At 32.4% G+C, this 27,158-nt stretch overlaps 1 protein-coding gene across 3 annotated transcripts; it reads right to left on the bottom strand.

Moving 5' to 3' along the window:
• LOC134692118 (uncharacterized protein C01G6.5-like) lies at positions 1-27,158 on the bottom strand. Of its 3 annotated transcripts, XM_063552539.1 has the most exons (9): positions 26,800-27,158; positions 24,499-24,627; positions 24,383-24,440; positions 23,158-23,274; positions 21,400-22,028; positions 9,955-10,154; positions 8,098-8,454; positions 2,536-2,672; positions 1-1,434 (listed from the first exon to the last, which is right to left on the bottom strand). In XM_063552539.1, exons 1-9 carry the CDS (start codon positions 26,880-26,882, stop codon positions 1,327-1,329), a joined length of 1,818 nt encoding a protein of 605 aa, XP_063408609.1. In that variant the 5' UTR covers positions 26,883-27,158; the 3' UTR covers positions 1-1,326. The 3 variants fall into 3 exon arrangements, with proteins under 3 accessions (XP_063408609.1, XP_063408608.1, XP_063408610.1); XM_063552538.1 differs by lacking the exon at positions 24,383-24,440 and having other exon boundaries at positions 24,441-24,627; XM_063552540.1 differs by lacking the exons at positions 24,383-24,440; positions 24,499-24,627; positions 26,800-27,158 and adding an exon at positions 24,029-24,292.

Below are 27,158 nucleotides of genomic sequence, written 5' to 3'. Positions count from 1 at the left end.
GTGCACATGTTTGATGTAAATTTTATGAGTTTTCTTATGTCGCTTGCAGTAAGAAGTATTCTTCATGATATATGATGTATTATTTAAAAGTTTTGTAAAGAAATAACTGAAGCTGATTAAGGAGACAAAATCAACAAAAATGTTATTTACTAATTTTGTCAGTTTTATTTGTAAAAAGCAGTATAAATAAGTTTATAAATAGGCAAAAACTGTATGTTTTTTTTACTTCTATAGTTGTTTTGCTCTTTCATCTGTTTCCTGAGTGAATGCCATTTTCAATATCAAAACCTATTTACAGGAAGAAATTTAAAGTTTGAATACATATTTGATGTAGAAAGCTACTTATTATTACACAGTTTTGCTATTCCTTTTTGAAATTTTAGAAATTCAATTGGAATGCCTACAACCTTTATAGCTCTGAGCAGCATCAGATCATATTTGTCTAATATACTCTTTTTAACCTCAAATAATTACATTACATGTATGTTTCATTATAATTCATTATTATGATGGGATTACATCAATCCTGCATCATTCTGAAATCAACCTTCATTTCAAATTTAATGTAATTTTCATGATGACATAAGCTTCCACTATAAATTGAAAGTACACAGGTACATAAAAGTAAAACTTGATAGAAATCGTATGATCATGGTTCTAGCCAAAACAATGTATTTATAAGTATTGAATACTTCTTTTCATAAGGGCTATTCCAGAAAAAAATGTATGGGGGGTTGGAAGGCACATTGTATTAATAATACATGGGTGATGGATATCAGAGCAACTTTTCACACTATAATGCACTATAATTCTCAGTTACAATTGTCTGGGTGGCAGGTGCTGACAAAAACTGCCTTCCAACTCCCCCCCCCCCCCCCTACATTTTTTTCTGAAATAACCCTAATTTTACAGGGTTGTAAAAGTGTCAAGCACATTTTTAGAATCAATGCTTCAATGCTTCATGCAAAATGTTCTTCGGTCAACACTTTCACATCAAATAAATTTTCAATAAAAAGTATTCAATTCTTAAATAACAAAATAATTTATGTCCTGTATCGTAGATATCAAAATACATGTAATTCAAACTTTTCCAATTAACCATATTCAATACATGTATCTATAAACACCATGAAACAAGTATGACCCTTAAATGATAAAAATACCAAAGTTCTACTGCACTTTTAAATTCATTGTTTCTTTCGTGAAAGTCTAATCTTTCATTACTTTTCTCTTTCATCTTTAAACTATAGTCTTTCCTTTTATCTGTTTTCTGTTTTTTTCAATTTAAGAATCCACAAACGTCTTTTTAAAGCCTGAAAACACTGGTCAATTGCAATATCCACAACTAAATTCTATGTTTTGATCCTTAACTGATTCGTACTGACAGCCAACACATACAGTGTGGTACCATTCATCACAGAGATCGCATTGCACCTGAAATAAAATAGAATTTTTTAAACCATTTCATAAATAATTAGATTTACAAATGCATAAGATTAAATAGAATACAATTTCATTAAATATTGTGTGTTTATTCTGATGTGCACATGTTTGGTGTAAATTTTGTTATTTTCCATATGTTGCTTGCAATAAGAAGTATTCTTCTGAATTTTTTAAGGTATGATTTCATAAATAATTTTATAAAATTTAACTAAAAAAAACCAGTTTTATATTTCATACACAAAATGCATAAGATTAAATGTAATGCAATTTTATAAAAAAAAATGTCAGTAACAATTTCTTTTACTGACGCAAAAGATTAAATACAATACAATTCTATAAAACATTTCATAAAATAATTCTATTAACTAATGATTTAATTTTTGATGTAAGGCGTCTTCTGAATGGCTGACGTTATTTTGTTATGAGCCAATAGACATAATTTAGTCATGTGACCGTGACGTCATCAACGTTTTTTCATGGTTTTCTACGGTTTAAAATGGAATTTTGAATTAAATTATAAGAAATGACTGTAATATTTTTTCTGTCTATTCGAAATAACATAAAAAATGTGGTGCACACTGTTAAATAACCCGCTACACACGTTATTCAGTGTGCACCAAATTTTTTATGTTATTTCTTCATAGACAGAAAAAATATTAGTCATTCCTTTAATGCATAAGTTTCTCATTTTTTACATTGATTAGAACGTTGGTCTTCCTGTTTCAATGGTTTTACACTAGTAATTTTTTGGGGCACTTTATACATTTTTGTAGCTTTCTCTTCAGTGTGAACCAAGGCTCTATGTTGAAGGTCGTACTTTGACCTATAATGGTTTACTTTTACAGATTGTGACTTGGATAAAAGTTGTCTCATTGGCTCTCATACCACATCTTCTTATATCTATATAAATTTAAATCAAAGGGCCTTCTGACCCCTCCTTTTTACAATTAATTCTGAAAAGCCCTACATGCATAAAATTGAATATAATACAATTTCATAAAACATTTCATAAGCAATACTATTTACTCATTAAAACCAATACTATTTACTCATTAAAACCAATACTATTTACTCATTAAAACCAATACCTACCCATTTTACTCTTTTATTTTTTGGTCGTTTACATTTCTCTGCGGCACATTTTTCTTCTTCGTACCATTCAACACCATCTTCTAATTCAGAATAACCTTCCGCACCTGAAGGTTGTCTACCTTGTCTTTTCTTCCGGACTTAAAAATAGAAGAACAATTCATTTGAAGTTTTCTTCTTCACTATATAACATGTTATTTTAGGGTTTCTACTACTGCACTATATAACAAAAGAACAAGAAAACAAGAATGTGTCCAAAGTACATGAATGCCCCATCCACTCTATTATTTTCTATTAATTATAAGGGATAAACTTAGCTGTGATAACAAGGCTTAGTTATTAAAGGAATGTAACTTATTATATAAGACACTTGGGAATTACTAAGAAACTTGCACAGAACCTCATTACATGCTCTGGTCATTATTTCTTACAACATGTACAATAAATTAAACTACATTGTAATTAAGCATGATCTATGTCTGAGCAAATGATTTGAAGTGATATAGAGAAGCTGTAATAACACCCTTTAGTTATTACAGGCATATTTTTTCTGTAATATCATATAGGTGTACTGTGCAGGCAAACTATGAACTGTTATATCTTTAAATAGTTAAGTATACATATAGAAAAAAGTAATATCAATAGAACTCTTATTGATTTTAACTAAACTAATGCTGTATATTGTCCCTTGGAAACATGTAACATACATATATGTTATCACAGTTCTTTGATTTTTTAGTCCACAATAACAAATGTATATTACATATCCAACTATAGCAGTCATCATGTGACTTTTGTGACGTCACACATCACCCGTATCAAGCCCAAGTAAATTGTATAGAAATGCATAGGGACTTTCTGGAATCGATGAAGTACATTACTTTAAGTTCATGATACTAAAAGTGTGGGTCTTTGTAGTAATTCCTCATATATTTAGTAATATGAATATTCCTTTTGGAATAGTTTAAATTTTGATCTTCTCCCTTCCAAATTCTTTTAAAAATTTGTCTTGTTGTCTCGATAGTTCACACTGTTGAATCATACAACTACGATAAATATTGGCTTTTCTGTCGTCTTTAGCCTTAAATTGCGATTTAAACAAAACAGATGGAATAATTGTGGGTCTTTGTGCTTATTATTATATTCATAAATATTTGAAATATCGTATATAGAATAGTTTAATTTTCTAGTATGTCCCTTCCAAATTGATTTGAAAATAAGCTATTTTCAGAAAATCTGCTATTATTTTTCAAGATGGCGACCAGATTGACAGCGTGGGGCGACATGGTAAAAATATAATTTGTACGATTTTTACAATGAAAATTAAATAACTGTTGGATGCTCGCGTTTTCAGTCATTGTCTTACCTTAAAGCAGCATGTAATCGAACATTGGTTCCTTTTTATCAAGCTTAAACATGAGCCTGTTGTTATTTTTATAAAATTTTGAAAAAATGGCGAACAAATAATTTTCAAACATAGAGGATGTTCGACACTTATTTTGTTAATGCACATAATTCAATTTATTTTCACTGTTTATATTGCAATTAAATATGACACGTTATTGTAACTATTAGAATAGCCTTAGACATAGCTAGATTAATGAGATATTAATTAAGTCATAACATCAACGTGATCAAAGAAAACAAACATGGCACCTAATCACGATGAAAGTTTTGACAATACCCATGTAGATGCATGTTTTGACAATACCTATGCCGGTTAGTGTTGTCCGATTATCAATGAAATTCTTTGCAATATTATTTTATATTCACAAAAGAAGACATCGAATGGATATAAACCGAGGTGAACTAAATATATTTTTCAATTTTCTTTTAATAATTCATCAGGTAACCAGTAAAAAAATCCTAATTGAACCAGTCACATGCAGAGTTATCGAACATTAATAAGACTGTAATAGTTGCATATGTTTTCCTGTAATAACCATATAGAGTTAAATCCCCGACTGCATATGGAATATGTGTAATAAGTATCAAGTTGAGTGGACTTTATCAAAATACCTCGACCAAAAACTTTAACCTGAAGTGGGACATACAGACGGATGAACGAACAGACGAACAAATGGAGGAACAGACAAGAAAACATAATGCCCATAAATGGGGAACCAGATGCTCTGCAGGGCACAGCTTTATACGACATCAGAGGTCAAATCCTGAACAGTTGGGGCAAGTATGGACACAACATTTAAGCTTGATACAGCTCTGAATTTGGATTGTGATTAAAAAGTTGACACAACACAGGTTTCTGACACAGAATGAATGTGGTCTAAGAACTTAAACTTATAAACTTAAAAATTTTAAATTGGACATTTATCTATCCTGCTGGACATTTTATATCTGTTCCCGATTTTAATCCCTAAGAGCAAGTCACAAAAGGAAATTATGGTTGACATTAGATTAAATAAGAATGTGTCCTCAGTACATGAATACCCCACTCGCACTATCATTTTTTATGTTCAGTGGACCATGGAGTTGGGGTAAAATCTCTAATTTGGCATTATAATTAGAAAGATCATATCATAGGGATTATGTGTACCAAGTTTGAAGTCGATTGGACTTCAACTTCATCAAAAACTACCTTGACCAAAAACTTTAACCTGAACTTCGCACTATAATTTTCTATGTTCAGTGGACCATGAAATTGGGGTCAAAACTATAATTTGGCATTAAAAATTAGAACGATCATATCATTGGGAACATGTGTACTAAGTTTCAAGTTGATTGGACTTCAACTTCTTCAAAAACTACCTTGACCAAAAACTTTAACCTGAACGGACGAACAAATGAACAGATGCACAGACAGACGAACGGAGCCACAGACCAGAAAACATAATGCCCCTTTACTATCGTAGGTGGGGCATAAAAACAATATTAAGGTGGTATGGGTGTCTTCCTCCATCTTGGATTGTAAAAAACAGAGAACCAAAGGTCCAGATTTTCTATCGTTTTTGCAAAACTTGATGCAGAAATGCAGATATTTAATGTGAATTTTCATTTAAAAGAACCAATTTATAAGAATATAACTTATCGATATTAATAATTTTTCAAATGTTGATTATTTTTGGTTGTTTTAAAAAAATAATCAAATTGTCAATTTAAGGGGAGGTAAATCTTAAACAGTGCATTTTCTGAAGGATTCTACATGGAATTTTCCTATTTTACATTTTAGCTGGAAAAAACGTACTGTGACCCTATCTTTTATTTTGATATTCTCAAAGCATTGTCTGAAAGCTATCTTTTCCTTAAATATTTAACAATTCTATCATTTTGTTTAGTTTCTAATCACAAAATGGTGTTTTTTCCTGTATAATCCATACAAAATGTGTCATTTTGTCATTCCCTGTAGCTTGAGAAAATGCGCGGTGACCTATCATTTTTATTATATTTTTCAACATATATCAATAGATACTATATTTTGGCAAAGTATAAACAAATTCTATCATTTTTATTTTAGACTCCCATACCACCTTAAACTTTACTTTGATATGAATTTGATGTTCTGACGTAAACTGTTAAAATTGGCAGCCCATCATTCAAAGTGTGCACATCAGTGTGCTCATATCTGACCTAGACTCTTTATTTGTGCAAAATGAAGTTGTCAAAAATTTTACTTTTGTTTTTAAAGTGACATTTCCTAAACTGGATGTTGACTTGACAATGGTAAAACATTGACCATAAACGGATACGTAATATCTGTGTATGTTTACAAAGCACAACTGTCAGAGTGTAGAAACTCTTTTCACATTATTTCTTCACCAAAATACTTGAAATGAACATTAGATACAGGTATCAATGATAATTTTAGCATTTTTGAAGAAATGTAGGATGCATAATTAAATTTCCCACCTGTGCACATGCGCACAAGTGTTCTTGTTCATACAATGTAGTGCTGGCGATTTTTCATTTAAGACCTTTTTAAATGTTTCATCAAATCATGTTTAAAATGTATTTATTATAATTTTAATCTTTTGGACTAAATCAATTTGATACAAACCCCTATAATGTACGAAAATAATTTTGAATAGACCGATTAATTCATATGATGTGTGGTACTGAAAATAGTTAACTTGTCACCTGAACAGGTAGTTTTCAGCTGTCCAACAACTATTAAGCCTAGATTAAAATTAGAAAGTATTGAAGTAGGGGTTGTTTTGATAGTAATTAATCATCATGTCACTTTTATGACTGGAAATGTGTGGCTGTTAAAGGCAAAAGTTTGGGTCAAAAAGATTGTGAATTATGTTAAAATGACCAAAAAAGCCTTGAAAACTTAAACAGTGAAAAAAAGGTAGATGAACGTTTCATGCTTTGCCCAGCTGGACTTTTATCGAACATTATACAATTGAACAGAATATATGACTGTTTTGGTAGCCTTGCTTTAGACCTCAATGTGGACCAATTTTGATAACCTGGCCCAAATATAATATAATACAATACTGTGCATTTGAAGATTTCTTGCTATTGCACAATACTGTGCAATTGAAAATTTCTTCCTATTGCACAATACTGTGCAATTGAAGATTTCTTGCTATTGTGGAATACTGTGCAATTGAAAATTTCTTGCTATTGCACAATACTTAATATAATAACTTTGGACCCTGATTTGGACGAACTTGAAAACTGGGCCCATAATAAAAAATCTAAGTACATGTTTAGATTCAGCATATCAAAGAACCCCAAGAATTTAATTTTTGTTTAAATCAAGCTAAGTTTAATTTTGGACCCTTTGGACCTTAATGTACACCAATTTGAAAATCAGGACCAAATATTAGGAATCTGAATACACAGTTAGATCTGGCATATCAAAGAACCCCAATAATTTATTTTTTGATTAAATCAAACAAAGTTTAATTTTGGACCCATTTGGCCCCTAATTTCTAAACTGTTGGGACCAAAACTACTAAAATCAATCCCAACCTTCCTTTTGTGGTTATCAGTGGCGGATCCAGAACTTTTCCTAAGGGGGGCCGCCAGTCATGCTTCAATGATTGCCTATATAATCAACCAATATTTTCCCACGAAAGAGGGGGCACTGGCCCACAATGGTCCCCCTAGATCCGCCTATGGTCATAGACCTTATGTTAAAATTTCATAGATTTCTGTTTACCTCTACTAAAGTTATTGTGCGAAAAACCAAGAAAAATGCTCATATGGGCCCTTTTTGGCCCCTACTTCCTAAACTGTTGGGACCAAAACACCTTAAATCAATCCCAACCTTTCTTTTATGGTCATAAACCTTGTGTTTAAATTTCATAGATTTCTATTTACTTTTACTAATGTTAAAGTGCGAAAACCAAATGTCTTCGGACAACGACGACGACATCGCCGCCAACGTGATACCAAAATATGACCACAAAAATTTCAATTTTTGCGGTCTATAATAAAAAAAATGTTTTCTTCTGCACAAAGAAACAGAAAGACAGATAACTTTTAATTTTCCTTGAGCACAATGAAACAGAAATAAGAACAGATTATTTCAAGTTTTATTCTGCGTCATGAAACAGAAGAACATATTAAGTTTTCTTTTCTATTTTATGTTATATATACCTTTATCTGTTGATTTGGGAGGGGGTGGTGGTGGGGGTGAGGGCGAAGCTGGTGGTCTAGGAGGGGGTGATGGTGAGGCTGGAGGCTTTTTCCGGGGTGGGGGTGAAGCTGGTGGCTTTTTCCGTGATGGCGGTGAGATTGCTGTCTTCTTCCTTTTTTTTGCAGGTTTTTCATCCTCATCTGCAATGTCAAATTCAATCTTCGGTTCAATCTTCGGTTCAATCTTCGGTTCAATCTTTGGTTGAACAGTCTTGGCTTTTCGACCCCGTCCCCTTCCTGAACCTGATACTGGCCCTGGACCTGGCCCTTTACTTTTACTAGCTGGTGGTTTTCCTTTTGCTGCCTTTTTACCTTTCTCTACAAGCAAATACATGATTTTTAACATGAACATAAACTGATGATATCAAACATAATAGACAACTTTTGAATTTGATGGATTTTCATCAAAAACTTTGGATTTAGTGGCATCATCACTTCCTTTCCCATGTTGAGCGAGTGGTTGGAAAACTATGATGCTATATTGCACGAATTCATTGGCAAATTGAATTCTCATACTGTGAAAGTACTTTAGTTCGTGGGTATCAATTTTCGTGGTTTGAGCAACATTTCCATGTTTGTTAGTTTTTAAAATGTTGGATTTTAGTTTTCTTAAAAAAAAATAATCAAAAACTGAAGCCATTAGAAACGAAGGTTACAAATTGTCTGGATTAAAGGAAATTGTGAAGTAAACATTGACACATGAAAATCGTAGTGATCACACTAAATTACCAGAGATAGAGTGCTCAACACATGCAACAGATAAATACCATCAAAGGTGTTAATTATGCCATAAACATGTCACCTAAAGAAAACAGTTATTTAAACAAATGCTATAAACGTATCTTTAATTTAAAAATAATTCCTATTAAAAGCATGCACAGTGTGAATTTTTTATTTCCCATACTTACAAGAATTATGAGGATATAAAATGAACACTTTAGCATAGCATATCAATACTGGAATTCTGTCTTTCATGGATCAAAAATATTTGTTTATGAGAATTAAAAGATCATAAGTTGTATAGTTTAGGTTTTTAAAGATTGAATGCCATTGGGTATAATCCTGTCTGCAGTTGTAGTTCAAATGCGTTTTCCATGTGACTAATATCATAGTATTCTCAGATTTGGCAATATCAGAAGTCAAACCTACATGGGGATCTTTCCATGTCTTGATTTGGACAATGTTTTTTTTATTTCGTTGGGACACTTATATTCGTGGATAAAGTTATCCACGAAAACCATGAAAATTGGTTCCCCACAAATAAAAGTACTTTCACAGTACTTGGCATCCAGCACTGCTGTCATTAGAGAATTGTGAGTAAATACACAACAAACATACTTTCTAGTTAATCCTGCACACAATGTCGATCACTAAGCATGCTAAGACGTTTGATGAACGTTAAAAGTGCAGGGATACAGGCGATCCCCTCTAACATGTCTATATATGGTAAATGACATCATAAAGGTACACATAATTAACAAGTTCCATTCTAGGAAAAATGCTTTAAAAATCAGCTTTTACAGTTCACCCTGGTTTTAATGTGGTATGTGTTGCCCAGTCATTAGTTTTCTAATACACATGATACATGTAAGTGTTTTGTCATTTTTCTTTTTTTGACATGGCATTGTCAGTTTTTTTTTTACTTTTAATTAGGGTTTTGATTTTTTCCCCATGGAGGTGGTTTTGTCTAATAAGATATCTACTCTAACCTAATACAATTTGAAAGGCAAGATATTTCAATGAGCTTTTTTTGTAAACATTATCATTTTATTTCATTTGTTGCATTATGTTTTTGAGAAAAATAAAAATTAAACCTACTTTTGTTAGAATCACTGTCACTATCTGAAAAAGTAAATGGATCCTTGTCCATGCTGTCACGCCTGTCCATGCTGTCACACCTGTCCATGCTGTCACGCCTGTCATTGTGATCTTTATCACTATGGTGACCATCATCACTATGGTCACTATGGCGAGACATGCTACTGACACTTCCAGGAGAAGGTAACTCCACTTCAGGGCTGTTAAGTATACAATATATAATGAAATTTTGACAATCTTATCTTGCCTGAGTGATTATTGCATATATATTGTAAAGTACATTTTTTTACTTGGAGTTCCAAGTTTCACATTTTGTTTTAGTCAAACCTGTTCATGAGATTTGATTTGTGTGAACTATTTAGTAATAGGCTGCCTCCCTTTGAAAAATTTCATTTAAATAAAAAACTGTAAATTCAGAAATTATTGCAAGGTTTTAATTATTGCAAAAAATACGACAGAGTTGTAAACACATTAATATAAACTCGCATTTTGAAATATTTTATATGAATTAAACAAGATTTTCTCAAAAATCGTAAAAATCAAAAAAGCATTTAAATCTAAACTGACAAATTGGCAATAATAAATGCACACAATAATTTGGGAATTTACAGTTACCAGGTAACTAATAAATAAAGTTGTATAAATGATGTAAGATGATAATCTATATTGCTGAAAGAGTTATACTTAATGATTATAAAATTGAGAATGGAAATGGGGAATGTGTCAAAGAGACAACAACCCGACCAAAATAAAAAACAACAGCAGAAGGTCGCCAACAGGTCTTCAATGTAGCGAGAAATTCCCGCACCCGGAGGCGTCCTTCAGCTGGCCCCTAAACAAATATATACTAGTTCAGTGATAATGAACGCCATACTAATTTCCAAATTGTACACAAGAAACTAATATAAAAATAATACAAGACTAACAAAGGCCAGAGGCTCCTGACTTGGGACAGGCGCAAAAATGCGGCGGGGTTAAACATGTTTGTGAGATCTCAACCCTCCCCCTATACCTCTAACCAATGTAGAAAAATAAACGCATAACAATACGCACATTAAAATTCAGTTCAAGAGAAGTCCGAGTCTGATGTCAGAAGATGTAACCAAAGAAAATAAACAAAAAGACAATAATACATAAATTACAACAGACTACTAGCAGTTAACTGACATGCCAGCTCCAGACTTCAATTAAACTGACTGAAAGATTATGATTTCATCATATGAACCTCAGGCACTATTCTTCCCCTTAGGGGTTTAGTATTATACCATCATAACATATATGAGAAGAACATAACCCGTGTTATGCCAACAACTGTTATAAGAATAAATGTCTTTAGTTCCGACACAAAGACCTTATCAGTGACTCAATATTAACGCCAAAATATGCAATCTTTAATGACTTGACAACAGTATCGTAATTATATCCCTTCTCAATCAGTCTATTAAAAGGTTTTGTAAGTTTCTGAGGTGAATACTGACACCTTTGTGCTTTATAAAGAATATTTCCATAAAAAATTGGATGTGAAATACCTGAACGTATAAAAAGTCTGCATGTTGAGCTATATTTACGAATGATGTCTTTATACCGATGATAAAATTTAGTAAAAAATTTGACTAGTTTGTGATATCGAAAACCCTGGTGTAATAATTTTTCAGTAATACATAAATTTAATCTATATTTATTAACCAACTAAGTACATTATTGCCAAAAATGACTGTTTATTATAAACCTTAACTGGACTTATAATTAATACAAACAAACTGGGCATTACAGAAAAACAGGGCTATTACAGAAAAAACAGGGCTATTACAGAAAAACAGGGCTATTACAGAAAAACAGGGCTATTACAGAAAAAACAGGGCTATTACAGAAAAAACAGGGCTATTACAGAAAAAAAACAGGGCTATTACAGGGCTCACACTACTTCAGAATTATAGGGAGAAGTGACTTCTCTTTTTGAAACTGATAGGGAGAAGTGGTGAGATTTGAAAGAGAACTGCTCATTTGTGCGGTGCGTTACTATGTTTGGATTTTACTGTAGTATAAATGGTCATTTGTAAATAATGTTCTTTTTATATTGTTCAATTTTTATCTGAGTATTCAATTAAAGTAACATTTCAAATTAAAAGTTGTTTAAATTTTACTAAGGGCCTTGTGAGAAACTATCATTTTTATAATAAATACATGTTTCGACTTATTTAAGTCAAAATCAAATATTTCTAGTAACCGTAGTTTTTATGTCTAGTATTGTGCATGTGTTATGTTTACATGCATTGAGTCAGAAAATTATTGGTAAAAAAATTGAAGAAGTGAATCAATAAACAGTATATGTATACTGGAATATCATTTAAAAATAAATAAAACATGAATTATAACTTGAAGTGCTAAATATTCATCTAAATAATTATAGATATTAAATAATAATTAAAATTGACAACAACACTTCAAAAGATCTGCAATTTTATTATCTATGTCTACATGTTCGCCTGCAAGGCAGGCTTCATCAGGACAATTTTTATACAGAAATTGAGCCCCTGAAGTACTCAAAGTGGTGCATTGAATTTGACGTCGTCATGGTGAGAGAAACAATGAAAAGTGAAAGTAGCAATACAGAGTTATAAATAGATAAGATAAATATAGAAAATTAAAGTTTGTATACAATGTAACTTGAGTTCGTTTTACTATTATATGATACATGAAATTGTTCTAAAGGCTTGGCATCTAATAGGACGAACTTCCCATGGTTCCTACCACTTCGCAAGGCTTCTCTTCCAACCTGGCCATAGTTGGAGGTTACTACTTCCCGGCGCGTCGGCAACAATAGGAAGATTATGATCGCCGCTGTGGATAATAAAATTGTCAAAAACTGTTCCTTTGTTAATTATTTGGTGACTATATAATTTTTGGATCATCTGCAGTAGTTGGTCTGTATAATGGCATAGTTGTGAATTCCTAGTTCATTTAAGATCTGCGCCCCTGGTACGTTTCTTCTGCAATCATTTATATCTGCTATCATTTATAGATGTATAGGTGGTATCGGACATCTTGGTCATCTTGATTCAGTTGTTATTTCGTTGTAAGTATGGAATATTCCTTGGTCCATGTATATGCTGGTGGCCTGTAGATCGGCGCTGTTAGCTTGGCGGTTCCTTTCGGATGCAGGGGTTCAAGATTAAATAATAAATTAAATTCCGCGAGGTGAACCAACGCCTGTGAAATTGTTTTGGTAGAGTCCCTGAAGTGGATACCTTGGTATGCCGGGTTGTCAAATCATGCAAATGAATGCAATCCTTAAATAATAATTAAAATTGACAACAACACTTCAAAAGATCTGCAATTTTATTATCTATGTCTACATTTTTCGCCTGCAAGGCAGGCTTCATCAGGACAATTTTTATACAGAAATTGAGCCCCTGATGTACTCAAAGTGGTGCATTGAATTTGAGGTTGTCATGGTGAGAGAAACAATGAAAAGTGAAAGTAGCAATACAGAGTTATAAATAGATAAGATAAATATAGAAAATTATAGTTTGTATACAATGTAACTTGAGTTCGTTTTACTATTATATGATACATGAAATTGTTCTAAAGGCTTGGCATCTAATAGGACGAACTTCCCATGGTTCCTACCACTTGGCAAGGCTTCTCTTCCAACCTGGCCATAGTTGGAGGTTACTACTTCCCGGCGCGTCGGCAACAATAGGAAGATTATGATCGCCGCTGTGGATAATAAAATTGTCAAAAACTGTTCCTTTGTTAATTATTTGGTGACTATATAATTTTTGGATCGTCTGCAGTAGTTGGTCTGTATAATGGCATAGTTGTGAATTCCTAGTTCATTTAAGATCGGCGCCCGTGGTACGTTTCTTCTGCAATCATTTATATCTGCTATCATTTATAGATGTATAGGTGGTATCGGACATCTTGGTCATCTTGATTCAGTTGTTATTTCGTTGTAAGTATGGAATATTCCTTGGTCCATGTATCAGAGATGGGTCCGATTACTTTCAATGTAATTGATTAAATTACAATTACTTTGTCATTTGTACGATTAAATTAAATTAATGATTACATCATTTCTGAAAGTGTCTGATTAAATTAATGATTACATTGGCAAAGTAATCATGATTACATCTGATTACAATGAATTAAAAAAAAAAAAAAACATTTTGCATGATGTGAATGAATAAACCTTTAATATATAACTATAGCATTTTTTAGAAAGTATTGTGTTTGCTATATTATAAAATGATAACTTCAAACTTCATCTATTTAATAAACATCAAAAGTTCACTTCATAGATATATGAAGATGTGGTGTGAGTGCCAATGAGACAACTCTCCATCCAAATAACAATTTAAAAATTAAACCATTATAGGTTAAAGTACGGCCTTCAACACGGAGCCTTGGCTCACACCGAACAACAAGCTATAAAGGGCCCCAAAATTACTAGTGTAAAACCATTCAAACGGGAAAACCAACGGTCTAATCTATATAAACAAAACGAGAAACGAGAAACACGTATATATTACATAAACAAACGACAACTACTGTACATCAGATTCCTGACTTAGGACAGGTGCAAACATTTGCAGCGGGATTAAACGTTTTAATGGGCCCAAACCTTCTCCCTTTTTCTGAAACAATAGCATAACATCACAACATATAAAAACATACAATAAAATATCAATTAGCAGACTTAACTCAATCAAAAAACGTATGATTACACAAAGAACGAATAAATTTGATCTGCGATATCTGAATACAAATGCACAGTTAATTAAATATTAGAGACAAACAGTCATGACCAAAAGGCTATCAAACAAAATCATACATGAACATTGTGTCACTGGTTATGTCGACCCATTGAACTTTATCATCATTAATCTCTGAATTATTTTTACTTCAATTGAATATAGCTTTTTAAAAAGCGTTTGCTGTTTGTCTTCTGACATATTCTAAACTGTAATTTATATTTGTTTCAAGGTGCTGTTTATGGGAGTTAAAATATGGATGAAATAAAGTTACCGGTTTAATCAAATAGTAAACAATATACAAGTGCTAAAAATCATTGCATTTTGCATGTCCAGTCTAAATACATACAAAAATTTGTCTATTTTAAACAAGATATTTGTCCAATTTTAATACATTTTGTGCTAATTAGTATATGATCGCAAGTCTGATTTATCTTTTACCATATTTATTGTCCTACAGCTATACTGAGATTGCAATTGCAATAAAAACAAATCTTAATTGGTTTCCTACCTGTCAATTCAATGTTGACAAAAATCACATCATTAACAAAAGATTATAATTAAGGGTTAAAAGAAAGGTATTACTTGAATATAACAGTTATTATCAAATATATATGTACATCTTAAAATTGTGAATATATGTACAATATCTTTTACTAAGGCCAGAAACATATATAATTGTATTATATGTCTCTTTTTAGGCTATTGGTCCGAGAACACAATTAATTCGTAGTGCATTTCTTTTAGAACATAAATGAAAATTAAAAAAATCCCACCTGCGCTTTCTCAATGAAATTTTTACAGTGTGTTGTACTACTTTTGGGACAAATTATATCAAAATTATAGAAAACTTCATCGCCTCAAACTCAAAATATGGACAATTTTGTGTTTAGGGTGTCTTGAAATCTTTTGACAGCTTCCGAAGTGCTAATTTTTAACCTTTTTCAGCTGGACCGAATCACTACTTTCCTGTAAAATTCTGGACCCAAATTTTTGTACAGTGTAATTTCACCCCCCTACTTACAATTTGAGGCATTAAACATGGAGAAATAAATTTGGAAGGGGTATAAAAATTATTGGCAAGTAACCCACTGTTAACACTAGGGACTATATTCGTGAACAACGAAAATCAAGGGACGACAATTGTGGTCTCGGACCTAATAGGATAGAAAGAGTTGACAAATCTTAAAAAAACTTGGTATGACCAAAGCTTAATTAATTATAACACTGCTTGCAAAGTTTCATTACAATAGGATATATATTATAGACAATATATTAAATTCAATACTCATCTTTGCGTGTTAAATTTTGATGTTAAAATTGAATAATTTCAACTATCAACATTATGGGCTTTGAAAATTAAAATGTTGCAAAAAAATACATTTTAAATGCCCTAATACATCATTTATTATGTACTTAAAGCAATAGAGTACTCATTTGATTTATCAGACTTAGCATAATTATTCAAAAGTGAAATTTATATCAGCCTGGGCCTAAAAATTGAGGTTTTTCAATGAAAGGGGCCTTACATGAAAATGTAATATTTTCCAGCAATTTTAAATTTGTGAAGCTTTTTGGTTATAAATAATCCTTACATATGTATTGAATGTACTTTAAATGGAAAGAAAAGTCACAAATAACATATCATATTAGTTTAAAAGGGTCTTAAGCCAAGTAAGACTGGAAACAAATAAGGGTCAATTTAGGCCGTGCCACATATTTACATTTAAAAATGCATATTGAGGCTATAAGAAATATAAAATTGTGTCTTTTTTATCATTTCTATACTCATGTGACATGATACAACAAATCTGAGCACAAAAAGGCTCTTGCAATTAACTTTTCTTACAGAGAGTATGGTCTGATACAAAGATTTTTGCCTTTTTAATGAAATACTTGAATGTAATTTAAGTCTCAACAGGCTTATATTTAAACCACTTGCTATCCTACAGAAGAAACAAAAGATATTATGTGAGATGGAACAGGTACAATAGACATTGTAAAGTGCTTTGGATACAAATTTAGTGAGTTCTTAATTGTGGACTTCAAATTTTATATACCAAGAACCCCACTTTTGACTTCATCCAAACAGGGCGTTAGACAAGGGTCATTTATACAACACATTTTGTACATATTGTCTGAGATAATCTTCTTTTCTGTAGATTCTGAGTTCATAAACAAGTAAAAGAACTTGATAAAGGCATAGAAACACAAGTATTGACACATGAAAACCTGTCAGATAGAAAGTCAGGATGCCATGTATGCATCAATATTGAAAAAGCCTTAAAATGCCTATTTTGACCATAAAATGCCAAAATTGGTCATTTTTGCAGATATTCTATAAAATAAAAGTTTAAATCCTTTAGTTTCATGCTATTTGACAAATTGACACCACCAAATCATTTAGGGAAGTTGCAAAATTACAGATTCTATTTTTACAGACTTCACCTCTTAGGTCCGAGAACACAATTAATTCGTAGTGCATTTCTTTTAGAACATAAATGAAAATTAAAAAAATCCCACCTGCGCTTTCTCAATGAAATTTTTACAGTGTGTTGTACTACTTTTGGGACAAATTATATCAAAATTATAGAAAACTTCATCGCCTCAAACTCAAAATATGGACAATTTTGTGTTTAGGGTGTCTTGAAATCTTTTGACAGCTTCCGAAGTGCTAATTTTTAACCTTTTTCAGCTGGACCGAATCACTACTTTCCTGTAAAATTCTGGACCCAAATTTTTGTACAGTGTAATTTCACCCCCCTACTTACAATTTGAGGCATTAAACATGGAGAAATAAATTTGGAAGGGGTATAAAAATTATTGGCAAGTAACCCACTGTTAACACTAGGGACTATATTCGTGAACAACGAAAATCAAGGGACGACAATTGTGGTCTCGGACCTATTGATGACTTTTCAATACTGTAACAGTTTATTTTTTACTGAAGTATACATATATATCAACATGCTTTATAAAGTAAACCAAACTATCTTTCACATGTTCAATATAAATTGAATAAGAATAACAAAAAGTTTCCTTTATTGAACACAAACACAGTTTAAGATTTTTTTCATTGTAATCAGAATGTAATTATAAAGTAATCAGGATTACAGGGTATTTTGAAAAGTAATTGATTAAATTAAATTACATGTAATCAGATTTTTGGCTGATTAATGATTACAATGATTACTTGAAAAATTGTAATCAATTACAGCTGATTAACGATTACAATTACAATTACCCCAACTCTGCCATGTATATGCTGGTGGCCTGTAGATCGGCGCTGTTAGCTTAGACAAGCCTTTAGAACAATTTCATGTATCATATAATAGGAAAAGGAACTCAAGTTACATTGTATACAAACTTTAATTTTCTATATTTATCTTATCTATTTATAACTCTGTATTGCTACTTTCACTTTTCATTGTTTCTCTCACCATGACGACGTCAAATTCAATGCACCACTTTGAGTACTTCAGGGGCTCAATTTCTGTATAAAAATTGTCCTGATGAAGCCTGCCTTGCAGGCGAAACATGTAGACATAGATAATAAAATTGCAGATCTTTTGAAGTGTTGTTGTCAATTTTAATTATTATTTAAGGATTGCATTCATTTGCATGATTTGACAACCCGGCATACCAAGGTATCCACTTCAGGGACTCTACCAAAACGATTTCACAGGCGTTGGTTCACCTCGCGGAATTTAATTTATTATTTAATCGTGAACCCCTGCATCCGAAAGGAAGCGCCAAGCTAACAGCGCCGATCTACAGGCCACCAGCATATACATGGACCAAGGAATATTCCATACTTACAACGAAATAACAACTGAATCAAGATGACCAAGATGTCCGATACCACCTATACATCTATAAATGATAGCAGATATAAATGATTGCAGAAGAAACGTACCACGGGCGCCATTCTTAAATGAACTAGGAATTCACAACTATGCCATTATACAGACCAACTACTGCAGATGATCCAAAAATTATATAGTCACCAAATAATTAACAAAGGAACAGTTTTTGACAATTTTATTATCCACAGCGGCGATCATAATCTTCCTATTGTTGCCGACGCGCCGGGAAGTAGTAACCTCCAACTATGGCCAGGTTGGAAGAGAAGCCTTGCGAAGTGGTAGGAACCATGGGAAGTTCGTCCTATTAGATGCCAAGCCTTTAGAACAATTTCATGTATCATATAATAGTAAAACGAACTCAAGTTACATTGTATACAAACTTTAATTTTCTATATTTATCTTATCTATTTATAACTCTGTATTGCTACTTTCACTTTTCATTGTTTCTCTCACCATGACGACGTCAAATTCAATGCACCACTATGAGTACTTCAGGGGCTCAATTTCTGTATAAAAATTGTCCTGATGAAGCCTGCCTTGCAGGCGAAACATGTAGACATAGATAATAAAATTGCAGATCTTTTGAAGTGTTGTTGTCAATTTTAATTATTATTTAAGGATTGCATTCATTTGCATGATTCGACAACCTGGCATACCAAGGTATCCACTTCAAAGACTCTACCAAAACGATTTCACAGGCGTTGGTTCACCTTGCGGAATTTAATTTATTATTTAATCGTGAACCCCTGCATCCGAAAGGAACCGCCAAGCTAACAGCGCCGATCTACAGGCCACCAGCATATACATGGACCAAGGAATATTCCATACTTACAACGAAATAACAACTGAATCAAGATGACCAAGATGTCCGATACCACCTATACATCTATAAATGATAGCAGATATAAATGATTGCAGAAGAAACGTACCATGGGCGCCGATCTTAAATGAACTAGGAATTCACAACTATGCCATTATACAGACCAACTACTGCAGACGATCCAAAAATTATATAGTCACCAAATAATTAACAAAGGAACAGTTTTTGACAATTTTATTATCCACAGCGGCGATCATAATCTTCCTATTGTTGCCGACGCGCCGGGAAGTAGTAACCTCCAACTATGGCCAGGTTGGAAGAGAAGCCCGTGAAGTGGTAGGAACCATGGGAAGTTCGTCCTATTAGATGCCAAGCCTTTAGAACAATTTCATGTATCATATAATAGTAAAATGAACTCAAGTTACATTGTATACAAACTTTAATTTTCTATATTTATCTTATCTATTTATAACTCTGTATTGCTACTTTCACTTTTCATTGTTTCTCTCACCATGACGACGTCAAATTCAATGCACCACTTTGAGTACTTCAGGGGCTCAATTTCTGTATAAAAATTGTCCTGATGAAGCCTGCCTTGCAGGCGAAACATGTAGACATAGATAATAAAATTGCAGATCTTTTGATGTGTTGTTGTCAATTTTAATTATTATTTAAGGATTGCATTCATTTGCATGATTTGACAACCCGGCATACCAAGGTATCCACTTCAGGGACTCTACCAAAACGATTTCACAGGCGTTGGTTCACCTCGCGGAATTTAATAGATATTAAATGTTTTATAAAATCAATGATCAATAAAATTACAATGTATATCATTCATAATGGGAAAAAAATGTTCAATTTAAAAAACTTTCTAGATCTACATGGAAAATTGTTGTATATTTAGACAATATACGTATAGCATGTATAGTGTCTTGAAATCTGAAATTTATTTGTACGTGGCTTAGAAACGGGAAAATGCGAGGTTTTACCGAGCATTTTCCTGTTTCATGCCGAATACAAATAAATTTCATATTTCAAGACACTATACGTATATTGTCTTTATACTGAAATAATAAAAAAATGAAAAATGAAATAAATATGTAACAGAAATTGTTAAAAAAAAGTGTTTTGAATTTCCCTCTTGGGGTACCATTTTGGGGGATCTCCCTGTGAGCGTAGTCCAGGCGGTAAGACATTGACATATTAAGGAATAAGAAAGAGAAAATGAACTTAATTAATAACATTTGATAAACATGGTATATAAATAACCAATTTGAAGACATAAAAGTTTGATCATTGTAACTTTACGTTGTCATGGTCCTGATGTGACATTGTTGATGAAATACAGTAGTTCCCTTAAGGAGGCAGGGCTTATAGGTTAGTTGAGGTCATTGACGTATAAAGCTAACTTTTATATGTATAGCTTTATCTGTATAGCTTTATCTGTATAGTAAAATAGCTGATTGTAGTATAAGAAAGGATTCATGTCATAAGGAGATATAAAATTAACAAGAACTAATTAAATATATACTGTTTTATTATTTGAACCAGTTTTTATCTTAAATTTTAATAAAAAAAATAATTCCTAAACTTCTAATTTAAAAATTTGTCATAAACATGATAATTATAACAAAACAACATGAGGTAAATCAATTATGTGGTATAAACAATCTGGTTTGAACTGATCAATTTCAACTGGAATTTTATACCACTAAGAAATGCTTTATCAAGTCGTTAAACCTTTACTGATTTACGATTTTTTGACTGAAAAAATTAGAAAAACCGACAAAAATTATAGCATCGCAGTAAGACAGATAGTATCACCCTGAAAATCAAACTTATTGGAGCCCTCATTTAAGGGCCTGGGGAGAACACTGCTGTAAAACCTCCGACATAAATTATTTTGGAATAATGACATGTCTTAATTATGGTACCTTTCTTTTTGTTTTTACAATTTACTTTCATTTTTATGTACAAGCAAATATAGCATCAGCAGACTTACCTGCTATCTCTTGAAATAGGTCTTGTTGGGGAAATCATGACTTTTTTCTTTGTCGGTGGACTCCTAGACTTAGGAGCTCGAGCTTGTACAGGTGTAGTAGACTTTTTTCTCCCTCGTTTTCCTTTAGTTTTTATAGGGACACTTTTCGCTTCCATGGCAAAATATTCGTCTTCCGAATCTTCTGCATAATTGAAAATTTTTGATTCCCGTCCTTTTTTCTTTGTTTCAAAAATATCTGGCTTGACGTCTGCTGGTGACTCGTATTCCTCTTCTTCGCTCATGCTCATAACTAAGGTGGATAATTCTCTCGGTGCATTCTGCGGAATTAGTGGTGACATGCTTCGCTCAGAGTATTTTGCGTCCGGTGATGACATATCATGATCGAATGATCTATGGTCAGGTGACATGGAATTATGTGATGAGTCATGTGATTTGATTTCTAATTTTTCTGACTCTTTTGAATGTTTACTTAAATATGAATTAATATCACTTTGTCTTTTTAGTTTTGATGGGGATTTCGGTGATTTGGGAGATTTCTTGTGATCTGATTCTGGAGAACTGAGTCTTTTGTTGTCTCGTACTTCAGAGGTTGAATCAGCCTCTGCGAATCTGGCTGGTACTTTCTCAAACTACAAAGAAGAAATTATAATTTAAAATTTACAAAATTCCAAGCAAATGTGAACATACATTTACCTTTATTAGGTCAATTGAAAAATACTACGGTAGGTGGATAGAACTTATTTTCTCATTTTCCAAATATTTTATTTTATATACTCTTAAATAAAGATACATAGAAATGTTTCCAACTAATCAGTGCCAAACATAATTATCTGGACTTAAATTAAATGGTGCAATACCCAAAATGACTGAAACTTGTTTTAAGGTAGGCATTAAAATATTTTTAAAATATGTACACGTATATCGACAGACAGTGGAAATAATGATTTTTTTAATGCGGCATTATAATCGTGGCAATAAGAGAAAGATAAGAAGCTGCTATATCTTAACCTAAATATTGACCTTAGCAAACATGGTAAAAGCAATAAAATTATTATCTAATTGTAATAGTTGACTTTTGACACATTTTGTTACATGTAAAAAGATTTGTAAATTATTTCAAGGTGTGAAACTCTACTTTTATATATGTTATGACATCACGGTTTAAGAAAACATAATTAGTCTGTTGATTAATTTTCAAGTTTTTATAAACAGCTAGACATTTCAACACTAGTATTCAAATAAGTCATAAGGGCACATTTACATGTATACTCATTCAAACAATAAAGTAGAAGATAAAAAACACTTAACACAAAAAAAGAGCAGCATAAGTTCCTCTTGCGTCTAAATTCCACCATGAAAATTTTGTGGCAGGTATGGAGTGTGAAATACATTTTTGATACTGCTATGTTTTCCAAAATTATCTGAGTAGTGAGTACCATACAGTTTCATTTAAAGTTTTCATGTTTAATCCTGTTATATTCTGTATGTGCCTGTCCCAAGTCAGGAGCCTGTAATTCAGTGGTTGTCATTTGTACATAAACAAAATGATAAATCAGGCTTTTAGTTCTCTCATTTGAATTGTTTTTCATTTGTCATTTTGCTGCCATTTCTCATTGTTGAAGGCTGTGTGGTGACCTATGGTTGTTAATTTTTGTGTCATTTGATTTCTTGTGAAGAGTTGTATCATTGGCAATCATACCACATCTTCATTTTTCTTGCTTTCATAATCAATGTTAACATGGTTAATGAAAAACTTACCACAAACTCAAATTCAGAGTTTGGTTGATTGGCTCTCTGACCTGGTTCCAACTTAAATCCATTTGTATGACCAAATGTTATTTTATCTCCTTCTTGTAACAGAATAAACTGATTCATCTGAAATAAAATTATAATATTGTGGAGTTCAGAGAAACTCAATTTGGAAGTTGAAAAAAGTTGTATCACTTAACATGCAACATTTTGCTTGTAATGATGATTGAAGTTCTTCATGTTCTTAACAACCTTGACAGGCTATACAGCCCTTGCACGGTCTGTTCTACATATATACTTATCATTTAAATAAATTTTGTCTTAAATAAAAGGAGAATGTGTCTGAGGACACTTATGTCCCTACTGTTCATGCAGCTTGAGCTTGAAAATGGGACAGATGGGAGGATAGAAAGACAGAAATATTGAAGGACCCAGGGTCAAGGATAACACATAATTACCCTGTCATTGGTTTGCAGGTATTTAAAACTTGACCACACTCTTCTTTTTACCCTCCCTCAATGAAATGCCACCTTGAGGGTAAATCATCCATAATTTGATTTTCAGGCAGATAACTGTAATAACTAGGGACTATTTACCAGTACCACCCAACCCTGAACATAGAGTTGGTGTGAACTCTGGGTCATGAAACTTTGCTCAGTACTCAGAGCACAAAATTTATACTTAAAACACCAAATCCAGTATTTTTTGTTTGATTGAATACCAAAATCCTAAGCAAAATGTTTATGACAGCAACGTCAGGATTTTGTGAACAAACACATTTGTTTTCAGCTCTCAAAGTAAGTGAACAATAGAGATAGTTACCTAAATATCATTGATAAATGTACCATTAAGTCCTTTATTGTGAAGTACAAACACATACCTTGATATCATTGATAAATGTACCATTAAGTCCTTTATTGTGAAGTACAAACACATACCTTGATATCATTGATAAATGTACCCTAAAGTCCTTTATTGTGAAGTACAAACACATACCTTAATATCATTGATAAATGTACCATTTAGTCCTTTATAGTGAAGTACAAACACATACCTTGATATCATTGATAAATGTACCATTAAGTCCTTTATTGTGAAGTACAAACACATACCTTGATATCATTGATAAATGTACCATTAAGTCCTTTATTGTGAAGTACAAACACATACCTTGATATCATTGATAAATGTACCCTTAAGTCCTTTATTGTAAAGTACAAACACTGTCACATACCTTAATATCATTGATAAATGTACCATTTAGTCCTTTATTGTGAAGTACAAACACATACCTTGATATCATTGATAAATGTACCATTAAGTCCTTTATTGTGAAGTACAAACACATACTGGCCATCTTCACTTTTCTTGGCATGGATTTCAGCATGAGAACGAGAAATGAAATTCTTCAGTTTTGCAGAATCTAAATAATAATCGTTATCTGTGCTGCGTCCAAATCTTGTAATCCCCATCTTTAACCTGTAAATGCAATTTAAAAATAATTAGTTATTCTGGACAAGTGTTATAAAAGAGAAGCAAAAGATACCAAAGAGATATGAACTCATAAATTTAAAACAAACTGTACTGACAGTGTGGATATCACTATGTGATGGAAATACATTTTTTTGTAAACTCATCGAACCTTTAAACAAACTTATTCATATATTACATTTGTATAAATAAAGTTTATCAATGTTGTAATATTATAAGATGATCATTAACATTGTTTTCAGTGACACAAATATAGATTTTGTCATTAACAAATTAGAACTTAATATATAAATAGCTAATTATATATAAATTTGTTTTCTTTTCAAACGTTTTTTTTTATGTAATAATATTGTACAGATGAATTTTAACTAGCTTTCAGTAACTGTCATACTGTGAGGAAAAGTATTCTCAAATCATACTTTTGGATTAATTTGACTTTTTGACCCGTTGATACAATTTGTAATGCATTTTGATATTTTTAATGTTTATTTACCTTGTGTTATTTCTCGTCTCACCATTTCTAATACAATAAGTATTTAGTTTGACAGTAAATTGCACATCTGCTCTTGTCATGCTCGTTTCATAAACAACAAATTTATTTATTTTGTTAAAAGTAGTTTCCTACTCCAAGTAGTGTACTCCTTACACATGTTACAACAAATTACATTTATTTACCTGTGAACATTATTTCATTTAATGACATTTTGATCCAGGTCACTAGTTGTTTATCTGATATTGTTTAACATGTCACACCCTTTTTTTTATACTAATTTTGCATTTATCATACTGTGTATTCATTTATTTTCTTGGGTACCACTGTTCATGGATTAAGGAAATCTAACATTTTTGTGGATAATTTGTTTCATGGTTTTGCTGAAGTCTGCATACAAGCCTTAAGAAAATGTGTTATTTGTTGAAATGTTTAGAATGGTTTGGAATTGATTATGATTTGACATAACTAAAATTTGGACTATCAGGAGTTGAAATATATAAATATTTTTTTTAATTTGTTTGGAAGAAATTTGGAACTACTGAAAAATTTTGTTTCATTTGAAATTTTATTCAAACAAATTCTAGAAAACATACATGACATATGCTTTCTGCAGTTTAAGATTATGTCTATTCTTTATTTTTTATTCGACAGCTTTTATACGTTTTTTTAACCTGTCTGGCAGGTCCTTACAGTACTCATTTACTTTTTTGGAATCTGAAACACACGAACATCAATTTTCCTGCACTTGAACTATCAATTTTATTCAACTGTCCCTTTTGTATTCATGTTATGACAGACTTTTTTTCACAGGACGGGAATATTATACATGTTATATGGGTACTGCTGTGTTTGATCGCCCAAAATCATGTTCGTTCCCATTCTCATTCGCATCTTTTTACATGCCCTCTCCACACATTCCCACCCTTGATCTGTTGTACCTGTTTAAAAAGGCTTTGTAGACTGCTAGTAATGGCTGACATATTTATATATATAAATGACTTAGGTATATTGCAGACAAACTCAAAGTTGGTGTATGATTTTGCCAATGTATGTATGAATTTATGTATGTACGAAGATCCCTCTGTGAAGGGAGCACCCCTCGATTGCTGCAAGGGTACAGTGGAATCTGTGGTACACTCCCTATCAGGATTAATGTAGATGTGTCACTAACTTTATGTACAACCCACCACCAGGATAATCCCAAACCCAACTCAGAGAGTGTGTTAGGAGACACAGGGAATGCCTGTTATTATGGTGGAGGAAGCTGAAGAGCTCCAAGAAAACCAACCAACTTTTCGTCCAGTACAGACAAACCGAAGAGATAACTATAGATTGATCTCCAGGTCAATGTCAGGGACCACAGTGACCAACCACAGCCCCCAAAGTACCCATTCTAGTTTAATCTCCGGTGTGTGTGAGAGGGTGAAAATCACCCTTCTTATAGTACTGAAATTCCAGCGCCCCAAGTTGGGATCGACCGTGGATTGACCCCAGGAGCTAGCTCCTGTAGCCATTGGTTTTAATTCCACTAAACACGAACCCACATAACAATAAAAAAATTCATATTCATGACAAATTATAGGTATTTGGGACATAAACATAACACTGAAGGCTAATGAAGGTAGCATATATATTTTCTGTAGACTGAAATTCTGCCAGAAACTCACTTCATAACATCTTTGATATTGGGATATGACGCAGCTGCCCCTGTCCTCCTCAGCTGGTACACATAATCTTCATCCGAACCCATTTGTAGTTGAAAATGAGCTTTCCTTTACCAGATGAAGGTTAAGATCGATACACATTTGGCATTTGCGTTAGCACTGATGTCCTCACGCGCCAAAACAACAAGCGCTACATGCTTTATATTTTCCTCATTATCATTGCATATCCATTTTCCGATAATAGAATGTGTTTTCTAAATGTTTCGGACTTCAAAATAATCACAGGAAAAACGTGAGAAAATTCTTATCAAAACTTATCAAATTTCGATAAAATTACACCATCATAATAATGTTTTGCTGTG

This window comes from Mytilus trossulus, chromosome 12 (assembly GCF_036588685.1).
Source record: "Mytilus trossulus isolate FHL-02 chromosome 12, PNRI_Mtr1.1.1.hap1, whole genome shotgun sequence".
In the NCBI taxonomy this organism is placed as follows: domain Eukaryota; kingdom Metazoa; phylum Mollusca; class Bivalvia; order Mytilida; family Mytilidae; genus Mytilus; species Mytilus trossulus.
Note: the sequence above shows the minus strand (reverse complement) of the source record. Positions and strands in the feature narration are given on the sequence as shown.

Coding starts and splice junctions, on each gene's coding strand:
- LOC134692118 (XM_063552538.1), bottom strand. CDS start 26,882: ATGGGTTCGGATGAAGATTATGTGTACCAGCTGAGGAGGACAGGGGCA. Junction 24,628..26,799: donor AATATCAAAGATGTTATGAA/GTGAGTTTCTGG, acceptor TTGCATTTACAG/GTTAAAGATGGGGATTACAA. Junction 23,275..24,440: donor CATTTATCAATGATATCAAG/GTATGTGTTTGT, acceptor ATTTTATTTCAG/ATGAATCAGTTTATTCTGTT.